At 41.3% G+C, this 11,703-nt stretch overlaps 1 protein-coding gene across 1 annotated transcript; it reads right to left on the bottom strand.

Annotated features, from left to right (window-relative positions):
- Positions 1 to 1,231: 1,231 nt before the first annotated feature.
- LOC111219320 (protein snail homolog Sna-like) lies at positions 1,232 to 2,975 on the bottom strand. Its single transcript, XM_022741956.1, has 3 exons — positions 2,858 to 2,975; positions 2,010 to 2,567; positions 1,232 to 1,654 (listed from the first exon to the last, which is right to left on the bottom strand). The coding sequence occupies exons 1-3, from the start codon at positions 2,937 to 2,939 to the stop codon at positions 1,473 to 1,475; spliced, it is 822 nt and encodes a 273-aa protein (XP_022597677.1). The 5' UTR covers positions 2,940 to 2,975; the 3' UTR covers positions 1,232 to 1,472.
- Between the last annotated feature and the right edge of the window lie 8,728 nt (positions 2,976 to 11,703).

The raw sequence follows: 11,703 nt of genomic DNA, 5'->3' as shown, positions 1-11,703 counted from the left end.
CCCGAGGTTCTTTCGGCACAGAGCCTGACCCTCTGGAGTCTATGTTTTGGTCTCAAGCCTAAAGTCTCCTGCTTCCATCTGTGGCCGCTCCTACAGCAGGAAGTGGGTCAGTGGGATTCCCACACTCAGCTAATTTCACACCGACCCCCCCCCCCCACCCCACCCCACCCCAAAGCAGAATTTGTCCACTACGGCCTTCAGGAGGAACTTTTTCTTGCTCAGCATCTTCCTCCACTTTACGCTTTAATTTTCATTCGCCCACCTGCGGACACTGTGAGAACCCCTCCCTCCCTCACTTCCTTAACATGTGTTCACCATGTGTGCCTGTGTGTGTGTGTGCGCGCTGACAGCCCGGCAGGTGTGTGCAGGTGTTCCCCTTATCACTCGGCATCACACAAACCTGTCCCTGCTCCTCCGTACACACACACACACACACACACAGCTCTATCCTCCCATTCAGAAGCTGTCATGTCTGTCCTGATGAACTCATTTAGAGTTGCGAGTTAATACAATGCCTGTTGAAATACTAATTATTATTATTAGAGCACATAATAAGTAGGTCCACAATAGTTTTTTTTTTTTTTTTTTTAAACAAAAGGTTTTATTTACATATGGCAGAAAAATACACAACCTTAAAAAAGGCACAATTCCTATTTGAAGGCATGTTCAGCAAAATAGTTCATAAAACCTGTAGCTCAAAATCTTCCCCCAAAAAAAAAAAAAAACATGTCTAAATAAATGACAATATTGGTGATGGCAAGTTGTGGTTCTTTTGGTCAACCTGATGTGGTCCTTTCATGTCCAATGACACAATGAGTGTGTGTGGGAAGAGTTTGTGACGCGAGGAGAGGCGAGCAGAGGGTCACCTGTCGTCGAGGTCACGGCTAACACGTCTCTCAGCACCCTGCCTCCACGGTACACCATACACAGACAGCTGTCTCAACACACACTCACACTCACACAAACACACTTGCTCATTTCCACACACATGCCATGTATGTATAGTACGGTGAGGAATGACATCCCCGCATACACCACAGACACACACAAACACACCCAAGCAGCTGCAACATGGCCAGAGTCCCGGACCGGCCGGCACCAATGGAGTTTCCTGGGTATTAACTGCATGTCCAGCTGCCCTCAAATCACACACACACACACATACACAAACAGTTGACAGGACACAGCAAAAATGTGCTGCAGATAACAAATATGACCTCAAAAAAAAAAAACAAACAAAAAAAACTGATCAACCTACAGTCTTGAAATATTAAAAAAGGCACTTAAAGAGTCATTTTATAAAAGCACAAGAACTGCAAATTTCCTTTCATGGCTTGTCATGAAATGATTTGGCATCAATTCCCCAAAATGTCCTCTGGGTGTATTGGCTCTAATCAGGGGTGAAGGGGGTGGGGGTCAGAACCAGCAAGCAGCTTCAACTGGCTTATGAGAGCAGTCCTGGGAATGTGAGTCTACGAGGCAGGGCAGCAACCAGAGGCATTGTGTTTGTGCAGGAGGGACATGCGACTGAAGGTCCGCGAGCAGGAGCCGCACTGATACTTCTTCACTTCAGAGTGGGTCTGCAGGTGAGCGCGGAGGTTGGAGCGGTCAGCAAAAGCCCGATTACAGTGCTGACAAGCGAAGGGGCGTTCACCTGGTCGGAAGAAGACAAAAAAAACAAAAAAAAATGTTAGCTTCAGGGAAACACTTCATTAACAGGCCAAAAGGTCTGTCCTCTGGTCATTGTCTTTCAAATGACCACACAGATAAACAACAAAAGAGCAGGAACACTACCCTAACTCACTTAATGCAGATTGCCCTTTTTTCATGCGACAGTGCGGCTTGAGATTAGATCGTGCCATGCAAAGCAATAACATTTGCTCACACCTCAGGAGACGTCAATGAATATCAAATGAGCACACAAAGTGCAACCAGCTGTTACATTTACAAGCCAACAGGGCTTAGGAATCAATACTCTGACATGGCAGGAAAAGTTTTCTCGTGCTTACCTGTGTGTGTGCGAATGTGTCCTCTGAGCAGCCACGGTCTGGAGAAGGCCTTGCCGCAGGTGGGGCACACACAGGGCAAGGTGTGTGAGCGGATGTGCATCTTCAGGGCTCCCAGGCTGGTGTACTCCTTGGGGCAATGTTTGCAGTGGAAGGCCGGGCGCGCAGACACCTCGGTGGGCAGAGAGGGCGTCTGCTGCAGTGGGGCACAGTGGGAGAGCTGGTGGTGGGACAGCGCGGAGAGGCTGGTGTAGCTCTTACTGCAGTGAAGACAGTGGTAGATGTGCTGGATGATATCCGGACTGGGGGGGTCTGAACTGCGTCCGCCGTCCTCCTCTTCCTCGCTGCTGCTGCTGCTGCTACTGCTGCTGCTGGAGGATGAGCTGCTGAGGTCCAGGGGACCCAGGGGTGAAGGGGGCAGGGACACCGGCGTGACCGGGGAGAGGGGCGCAGGCAGGGTGTCCATGCTGCTGAAGAATGGGCTGGTGGGATAGCAGGTCAGGGCAGAGCTGTTGTTCTGCGTTGGAAGTTCAGCCCGAGGAAAGCTCTCTGGGACAAAAGCTGGCAACACAGAGGAGAGGAAGTCAGGTGGCTTTTCACTTTAATGGACAGATAATCTAATAAAGCACTAAACTAGTTTTCATTCTTGGTGTCTTGTTACTACTTTCACCACAGGCTTGCTTTTCCATTAAAACATTGTCCAGTTGACTAGAAACACCTTTCAGTAGGTTCTACACCCAGGAAGCTACATGCAAGATACAAGTCACATGGTTCTGTTGTGTGTCTGAAGGTAACTTAATGAAGAGCTGAACAACAGATGCATCAAATTCAGTCACTGAGGAAAATCTTACCGGTTTGACTCTCCAGCTGGCTCTCCCTGTAGTATGGTTTCTTGTTAGAGAAATACTTCTTCACAAGGAATGAACGAGGCATGTTGAAGTCTGGCGTCTCCGATAATTAAATGTGAAAAAATAAGAATAATTCCCACGGCGGAGTGCGCTCAGGTGCAAAGATCTGTTCCTCAGGCAGCTGCAGATTCCAGAAAACGCCTGGAGAGATCCACAAAACCACTACCAAGCTTGCATGTATCTCACTGAGGGATCGCAAAGTTGCGTCCTCATATAGTAACCAGAGGGGAGAAGCAGCGGGGTGGGTGGGCAGATCTCCGCCCAAAGACACACCCCGTGTGTCAGGGGCGCCACCGGCCCCATTCACCGCAGGTGCCCAGTGTGCCAAAAGCTGCCGCGAAGCGCAAATCTAATTGTGCATTTCACGGTTCTAATGACCCCCACTTTAACCTGCAGGCCATTCACTTACTGCCATTAAATGTGAACAGATGACTGTGCGATTCAGTGTAAAATACAGACAAAAAAAAAACACTTGTAAAATGTGATCATGAATGATTTTCATTGTGAATAACAATCAGAGCAAGCATACAAAACAAATGGAGTCAAATCAAGCAGGGTTTCAGCTTTCTTACAGCCATTCCTTAACTTAATGTGTCATGGCCAACTGAAGCCGGAGCGTCCTCTGTCGGCGCAAACTGTAAATGAACTGTGAGAGGTGGTTCAACATTTCTACACACACCTCTGGAATAATGGTGAAACAGAACAGAAAATAATGGTGAAGAGGTGAAGTCTGTGAAAGCTCATGTCCAAATCGTTATTCGTTGTAAAAGTTCAATAAAAACTAAGATAATTTCCCCAATTATCAGTAAAGCTGCGAGTTGATTGAGACTATAATGAATTTAACTGCTTAAAGAACAACGCTGGAACAGGTTTACTTTTGTTAGATCACGGATTGTCTCACCTTTTACAATCGTCTAAGAACACTGAGGCTCTCTCACCACCTAATGAGTGACACTTTATGACGGCTCTGCTCTTTTGTGTGCCTGTTGTTGCTCGGGGCTTTTACGCACCCCGGTGAGGAGGAGACATTTTCCAGAAGGTAAAAGAGACAAACGCTCTGTTTCTTCTTTGCTCCCGTCAATACAAAACATTCACTTCATCCTATGACCGCATCTCCCCTTTTGCCTCTCTGCGGGGTGCGGTGGGGGGGAGTGGTGAATAAGCCCCGTTCAGATAAAAAAAAAAAAAAAGAGGTGCTGTTCTCCAGCTAGCTCACAGCACGATCTGAGGTGAAATTAACCGAGCTGACAGTAACAATGTGATGATGGAGACCCAGACAGCGCCCTACAGCAGTAGATCTTGTGCCTCGAGGTGGCATGAAATGCAGCCACCCGGGTGATGCCCTGAGAGGAAATGGGTTTTTAACACAATGTTTTACACACTTCTTTTTCTCTTTTCTTTTCTTGTGTAGTTGCACAGTCAAACTTTCCAAATAATGTGGGCAAGGTTATTAACAGAATGTATTAGGAAGCAATAATATGAAATCAAAGGAAAACGAGTGATCATTGTGGACTTTCATCCAATTCATCACATTGTTTTTAACATTTAACATTGTTCTTATTCTTTTACTATTTTATCTTATTTGACTGCACTTACAATATCTATTTTATTGTAAGTGTCACTAATATTCGTTTTTTTTTACCAGTCACTTGCACTGTGCTGCATGTCTGCATGACTTGTGTAAGTATTTTATCAATCAAAAGTAACTCGTGTTAAATGATTTTTTGACATGATGCTATGTTACTATTGTTTGTTTGTTTGTTTGTTTGTTTGTTTTTTAAACTCCTCCTTTAGGTGCACACTACGTGTGAGCCCGAAAATCAGGTGCCATGCAGCCACCAGACAGGAATGTGTCCGCCCCAGTCCTCTCTGGTGCTGTTTAGCATTGCAAAGACAGTCAAAAGCTCCTCGGTGGCAGGGTGAGTGGCTGGTGGGTGATGGGGGCATATACACCTGTCTAAAGGCGCCATTGTCGCGGCATGCCCAAAAGTTCACACGTCGTTAGAGCGCTTGTTGACGCCGACGCCACGTAGACTGGAGGTCACGAGGGCAGGACAGCAGTAAAAAAGAAGAAGAAGAAAAAAAAGCAAATTGCAAAGACACACGTGAAAGTAATCTGGATCTGCTGCTGAGCCCTGACGGTGCAAATGGTGGTGGTTGGTGGTGGTTTACCCAAGAGTTGTGTATGATGTTAGTATGATGAACTGTGTGTGTGTCACAGAAATAATGACAAAATGAAGCATCCATTGGACTTGACACATACAAACACACACACACACACACACACACACACACACACAGTGTAGGAGGCTGTAAGAGTGAAAACAGCTGATTACACACTGTTGAATTGGCTCTTCCAAGGAGAGCAGTTTGTCTTTGGAGGCTGACTGCAGACAATTTGTGTTACGACAGGGTTAGAGTGACCTCATGACACACGGAGAACATGAATGAAGACTTGAAACGTTTTCTGCTCAGAACAGATGTTGAACATGTTTTTTTCCTCTCTGGCCTCGGGGATGAACCTGTGGGTGTTCCCACAGAGGCTCACACTATCTGCTGAAACCTCATCAGACTAAAATTAATGAAGGTTTTACTTTCTAATGCCAAAAAAAAGTGTTGCAACCAAGGTGGAAGTTAGTTGCAAAATTCCCTGCCAAAGGGACTGTGGTCAAATAAGTTACAGTCTTATTTTCTGCGCTCAACGATTAAAACAAAACAGTTAAGAGGAAGAAAAAATAGGCTTGTAATAAGTTTTCAAAATATAGTGTTTCTATGTGTTTCTTTATTATGACAAAAATTGAATGGGCATGTATTTTATGTGCACATGTATAGGATATTATTTTCAACCAGGGGAACACTGTAAAATAAGATAAGAAGTAAATTACAATGAAATCCAAAGTGATAGAATGATAAAATTGTTAAAAAAAATAAAAAAATGTCACAATCCAAAGAAAACTTCGAGCAAACAGAATTACTTAGCAGTCTAAAAAAATAGTTTCAAAGATTTAAATCCCGTTTTTTCTATCTATTTATGACTAATTTCTGCTATTATATTTCCCCCGTCACGTTCTTCCAGCTGACAAGCCTCACAGGAATCTATCATCATTCATCTGCTGAACAAATAATTTCCTATAAAACTAATTTACTGTTTTCATTTCTCCATCAGCAGGATTTTGGTGCAACACATGGATATAATAAGAAACACTGTAAGCTGATGTAACCAGGATGCATAAAGTCATTACATAAATGTAAACTACTTCAGTTTTAATGGAATTGACAATTAAGTTGACATTAATTATCGGAGAAACTTCAATAGGAGAAGGTTTTTTATTATTTGCTGATGTATATTTCATTACCTGATCATATTTAAATAGATAGATTATGTCTGAGCTGATGGATGGTGGTCATATTGTACCTCTAGTGTCCTTTCATGTGTTTGAAAAGAAGCCAACTCCCTAGCTAACACCTATTGTTATTGTACAAATCTTTTTGTTCAAGTGACAAGTACAGAAGTGCAGCTTTATTTCACCCTTTCACATTTTAAAGACCCGTTGCTGATAGCCTTTGAACGATCAAGTGCATTGTTTCCATTCAGTCCATTCAAACAACAGGTAACGGCTACTCCAGCACATTTACATCTGACCTTTATGCAGCTTGTTTTCCAGACTGACTGACCAACAACAACAGCACAGATAAATCAACAGGTCAAGTTTTCTTTGTGCATGTGATGATTCAAAGGATACAGCAGATCTCCCAAGATGCTTCTCGTTGAATCTGAAAGAAAATTGACGAGTCCGTGATTAGCAGCTACTATAAAGGCCTTTTTTTTCTCTGTTGTTTCTTCAAGTAAAGCCAGTTTACCATTCACTTGCATTTGGGGAGGGTCTCAAAAATGTCTACTTTGGTCTGTAGACTCTTAGTGTGTACATTATTCATCAAGTTATAGATTGTCCCATTGGACTATCTATTACTTGTTACCTGTCGTGATCCTCATGTTTTTATCTTCAACTCACCCGCAAAAGAAGCTTGGAAAGATATGAACTCGTCTAATGTGCATAAACTGCTTCATACAAATTCACTGCATGTTTGTTTGTTTATTTGTTTGTTTGTTTATTTGTATGTAGACAAGAGGGAGTGTATGTGTGTGTGTGTGTGTGTGTGTGTGTGTGTGTGTGTGTGTGTGTGTGTGTGTGTGTGTGTGTGTGAGAGTGTTGCCCTATGGTTCAGAGGTCCATAAGCTCAGCAGGAGGAAGATAAGATTATCCCAGAGGAATGCAGAGTATGGATACACACACTCCCACACACATGCTGTGTAGTCTGTACACACTCTGTGGCCAAGTCTCTCCATCAGACACCAGCACTCACATGTTTTAGGGAAGATCAATCAAGGACACTTTGACATGGAGAGAAGCAACCAGCATGTCCTGCAGACTGAAAGATGGTCTCCCTGTTTGGCTCCAACACTAGATTAGATATTTTTTGCAATGTTAATATCCAGCCCAATGTATTACACAACAGTGTTTGCAGAGTAATGAGAGCAAAATCTGACCCAAAACTGCCATATTGGTCCTAATGAGTATATAAATTAATATATGTATAGTATATGTACATTTAAACTGTAAACTGTTTACATATCATTTCGACTGGTGAAATTAGTTGTAGAAGGGAGCGTTGTCCCACCTGTGAGATGCTTTGGCCTTGGTAGCACTACTTTTGGTGTGTATTGGTACATATACATACACACCTATTGGTTCATACTTGTGGCTATGGTTCCAAAGTGTTTTCCACACCAGAGACACAACTGCTGGCTTTATATTCAGTTTTTTAGGCATAAAAAAATAGGTAAGGCATAAAAAATACTAATTTAAATTTCGACCATGTTTGTGTCTCTCAACCTCTGATGGTCTGGTTATAAAATTGAAGAGTTAGCTTACATTTTAAAGCACTCCAGGATTACTGGTTATTATACAACAGTTAGTTCCCGACCAAGTAATTTGATTGGACGAGAGGTATTCCATGAGCGCTGCTATAGAGAATAACAAAACTGGGACTTTTAACTACATGTATCACTCCGCCTCACAGGTGTTCGATTAACCATTAATCAGTGTTACATTAACGGTCGGTATCAATCTTAGATTGTTACAAACTTTGCAAAGATGAATATATTTCCAGAAATAAAATTTGAATTAAACTATGTATGGTCGTCAGAAGAGGATGCCGGGAAGAACCCTTGATACTTCAGCACACTCCTGAGGTAACGTTCAGACAAAGTAGCAAGCTAGTGTGCACTGTGCAGGTGAGGAAAATGTTAACGTGTTGCTTAGCAACACTACAGTAATAGTCCAGTTTTTCACTATTTGTATTGGCGTTGTAAAAACAAATGATAAAATAAACAAACAAATCATAATCTGTTATTGTTTATTTAAGTAATATGGCGGTCGTCAGTACTCAGCCTGCGGCCTCGTAACTATGAGCGAATCACAGCCCTGCTGATATTCAGTACATCACTCCCTCTCGTGCGATATTGCTCAATCATTCTGGAAAAAAATAAGAAAAAAATAAACCTCTTGACTTTCTCTGCTGTGTACCACCTCTGCACAGAAGCTGCTGAGCTGTCAAAGCTCTCACTATACTGATATCTATCCCAGTAAGTCCATAACTGCTGTGTTGGTGGAGAACACTGTGGAGTTTACTCTGTGTCACTTCTGCATCTGGATCCAACAGAAGCATAGACCCAGTCAATAATCTTAACAAGGGAGGGGGTGAAAACCAAAGAAAGATTCAAGGCACACTGTGTTGACCATACACAGATTTTCTATAGGCTTCCTGCTGACACTGAGAAAGATTGGTGCACTATCAGTGTGGTCTTGTTTTAATCATGCAACCATGAAAATTAAAGCTTGCTTTTACAATGAAGCAGCTTCCCTTAATTTATCCTATCTAATTATATATCTCTAAAATGGAATCATTTCCTATTTTTGATTGAGGTGTGGGTGTAAGATGATTTTCAGGTCACATACAGTGTAGAAATTTCAGATACAGTGTGTTTCTGTTTTGCAGAAGAAACGATTATAGAGTACCTCTGTATCATCCTTAACTCCCAACCACACTCAACCTTGTATAGATGGAATTTAACCAGATGTGTGTGTTTGTGTGTCTCTGCTCTAACCTTATCTGGACAACAGACAGACACAGCAGTCAAACCACAGGCACCCTTTGATGTAGTATGTGGTACCATAAATGTCATCTGACTGTCAGTTGTTTACTTTCTGTGGAAAATTAATGTTCTTGGAGGAAGAGAAAAGTCAGAAACTTCCCACACTTTAACAAAATCATTGCTGACCTTACAAAAAGAAAAGGTTGTAATGAGTTGCTTTTAGAACCTTGATATATTTCAGAATGTCACAATTTTCATAATGTATTTCATTTAACATATTTTTTATCTTATTTATGTGTTTATGTTACATTTCTCTGTAAAGAACTTTGAATTGCCTTGTTGTATTTATGACTTTATTTGGTATTTTTTATTTTATTTTATTTCCTCTGTTCTTTTTCCTCTATCATGTTTTGTCTTTAGTCTTTTTTCCTCTGTGTGTGCTGTTAAACATTTTGTTGTGTGTAAAGTTATATGTCAAGGAAGTAATACTGATAGCTGTTATTTATAACCACCATCTTTTATTTGGAGCAGCTATGAAAAATTAAGTAAGGGATGTTAGTATTGGTATGATGTTCCCAATGAAGTGCTCAGTAAGTAGAGTTAAAAAAGGCTCAGAAATTTCCTAAAGCAGCTGGGCACTGTGGTTTCTGACAAATTTTACTCAAACAGGAGTAAACCGTGCATTTTTGGGTAAACAACCTTAAATTGGGGTTCGGGTTAAGTTGGGTTTGTCTTTTAAATTCTGTATCTTTTCAAGCTAGCCGGAGAAGAATCTTAATTTTGTTAAATCAAACAGCATTTTCTTGAATCACGTCTAAAACAGTCGTCAATCTGTAACTTCAGGATTCCTGATTAATTTGTTATTCTCACTCCTCTGTCATCAGGATCATTCTGGGTCAAGAAAAGAACATACTGTGAAGTGGCGCCATCCACTGTTCACATGGTGAACTGATCCACTGAACGACTACTCTCAAATGAACCACAAGGAGGCGATCAAAGACCAATAATACCAACTGTACCGGTCAGCGGTTTAATCAGAGGTCAGATACATTATTGTCTTGATTCCACAAACGCACAGCATGTTGGTTCAGGTGCAACAATCACATTCATTTAGAGGATGTAAGTGTCTCTGCACCTACACAGTTGTCACAAATAACAATGAAATATGTAACTGAGTCGTATCAACCCTCAACTCTGTTGTGTAATACAACACAAACAGGTGTTCACATACAGAGACATCATGAGCAAAATTATAGACAGTCTTGTATGCTTGTGTGTGTGCGTGCGTGCCCAGCCCTGAAGCTGGAAAAGGTCAACAATGTTTGTTGTCATCCAGCACGAGGTGACGGGTGCATATGGCTCTGTTGTGTCTGATGACTCAGCATCAAAACCTTCAGGTTGGACAGTACAGTGTGTTCACAGTTACAGTAACGTGGATAGTGAATAATCTTAACTGCCACAACAACAGGTCAAGTGAGACCTGTTATCTCTTTATTTGAAATTTAGCAGCTTTAATATGTATAGAACAGCATTTACTTCTGATATTTAAACTTTGGGACCTTTCACTTCTGACATCTGGAGGCATGAATGTGACTTTCTGAATATGCTTGTTTCATGACTCCCTTTTGTTTAAAAAACTGCTGAATTTTATGTTCCTTTTAAAGAAAAGTGGGGAACACTTTTGCACAGCTATATATTGCATGCATTCTGCATCGTGACCTGCAGCTAAAGTACAGTAGGCTATTGGGGCTTCAGATAGCACTGAGTGAAGCTTCTCCTCCTTTTCCACCGTCAGGAATGTTAGCTTGACATCAGGGGAATGGATATGTGTCATTTATGTAAAGGTAGCTCTTTTAGGTCATAATGTGCAGACATATAGAATGTGGGTTAAGCAGTTACGGGCACCTGAATAGTAAGTACACATGAAGGTCTGACCCTAAGAGTGGTCTTGTTTCACGGCAGATAGTGTGTCCTGCTGGACAACCGGGCCTGGACTAACCTGCTAAAAGTAGATGACATTAATATATGTCAGCCTCATTTTTTTCCAGGTTAAGGTCTGTCTGTGTGTGTGTGTGTGTGTGTGTGTGTGTGTGTGTGTGTGTGTGTGTGTCGTGTATATATATATATATATGAATAATATATAATATATATATATATAAAAAGCTAATATAGAGAATATATTGTGAATAACATTTTCTAATGACTGATGTTGATCAAATAAGGTTAGGGGCAGAGTAATTTATTCTGAGTTTTAGATTTTGTTTGTTTGTTAGGGTATTTGTTTGTTTGTTGGTAGATTGGTTGGTTGGGGTTTTTTTGTTGTTGTTTTTTACACTAGGCCTTTCATGATATTCCTTTGACATAATTTTTTATAGCGTTTTTCATAATTGCGCATTGAATAAATAAACAAATAAATAAATAAACTAAAAGGCCACATCCAACAAAGCTAATTTGATTTGGTAATTTTCTAATAAACTAAGTAAAAACAAACATAGCTGAAGATCATTAGGTCTAGAAAATTAGCATGTAGCACAGGTATTTTTTTATGATTTACGTCCAGAGTAACTCTCTTTTTTGACGCACCACCAGTCGCCAAATGATAAAAGAAAAAAGAAAAGCCGCACAAAAAGTG

This window comes from Seriola dumerili, unplaced genomic scaffold, assembly GCF_002260705.1.
Source record: "Seriola dumerili isolate Sdu_G_001 unplaced genomic scaffold, Sdu_1.0 BDQW01000057.1, whole genome shotgun sequence".
NCBI lineage: Eukaryota > Metazoa > Chordata > Actinopteri > Carangiformes > Carangidae > Seriola > Seriola dumerili.
The sequence above is the reverse complement of the archived record's forward strand: the minus strand, read 5'-3'. Positions and strand labels throughout refer to the sequence as shown.

What these genes read in the sequence shown, in the direction of transcription:
- LOC111219320 (XM_022741956.1), bottom strand. Translation starts at nt 2,939, where the DNA reads ATGCCTCGTTCATTCCTTGTGAAGAAGTATTTCTCTAACAAGAAACCA. An exon ending in CCAGCTGGAGAGTCAAACCG is followed by an intron (nt 2,568 to 2,857) that starts GTAAGATTTTCC and finishes CTGTGTTGCCAG; the next exon opens with CTTTTGTCCCAGAGAGCTTT. An exon ending in ACACATTCGCACACACACAG is followed by an intron (nt 1,655 to 2,009) that starts GTAAGCACGAGA and finishes TCTTCCGACCAG; the next exon opens with GTGAACGCCCCTTCGCTTGT.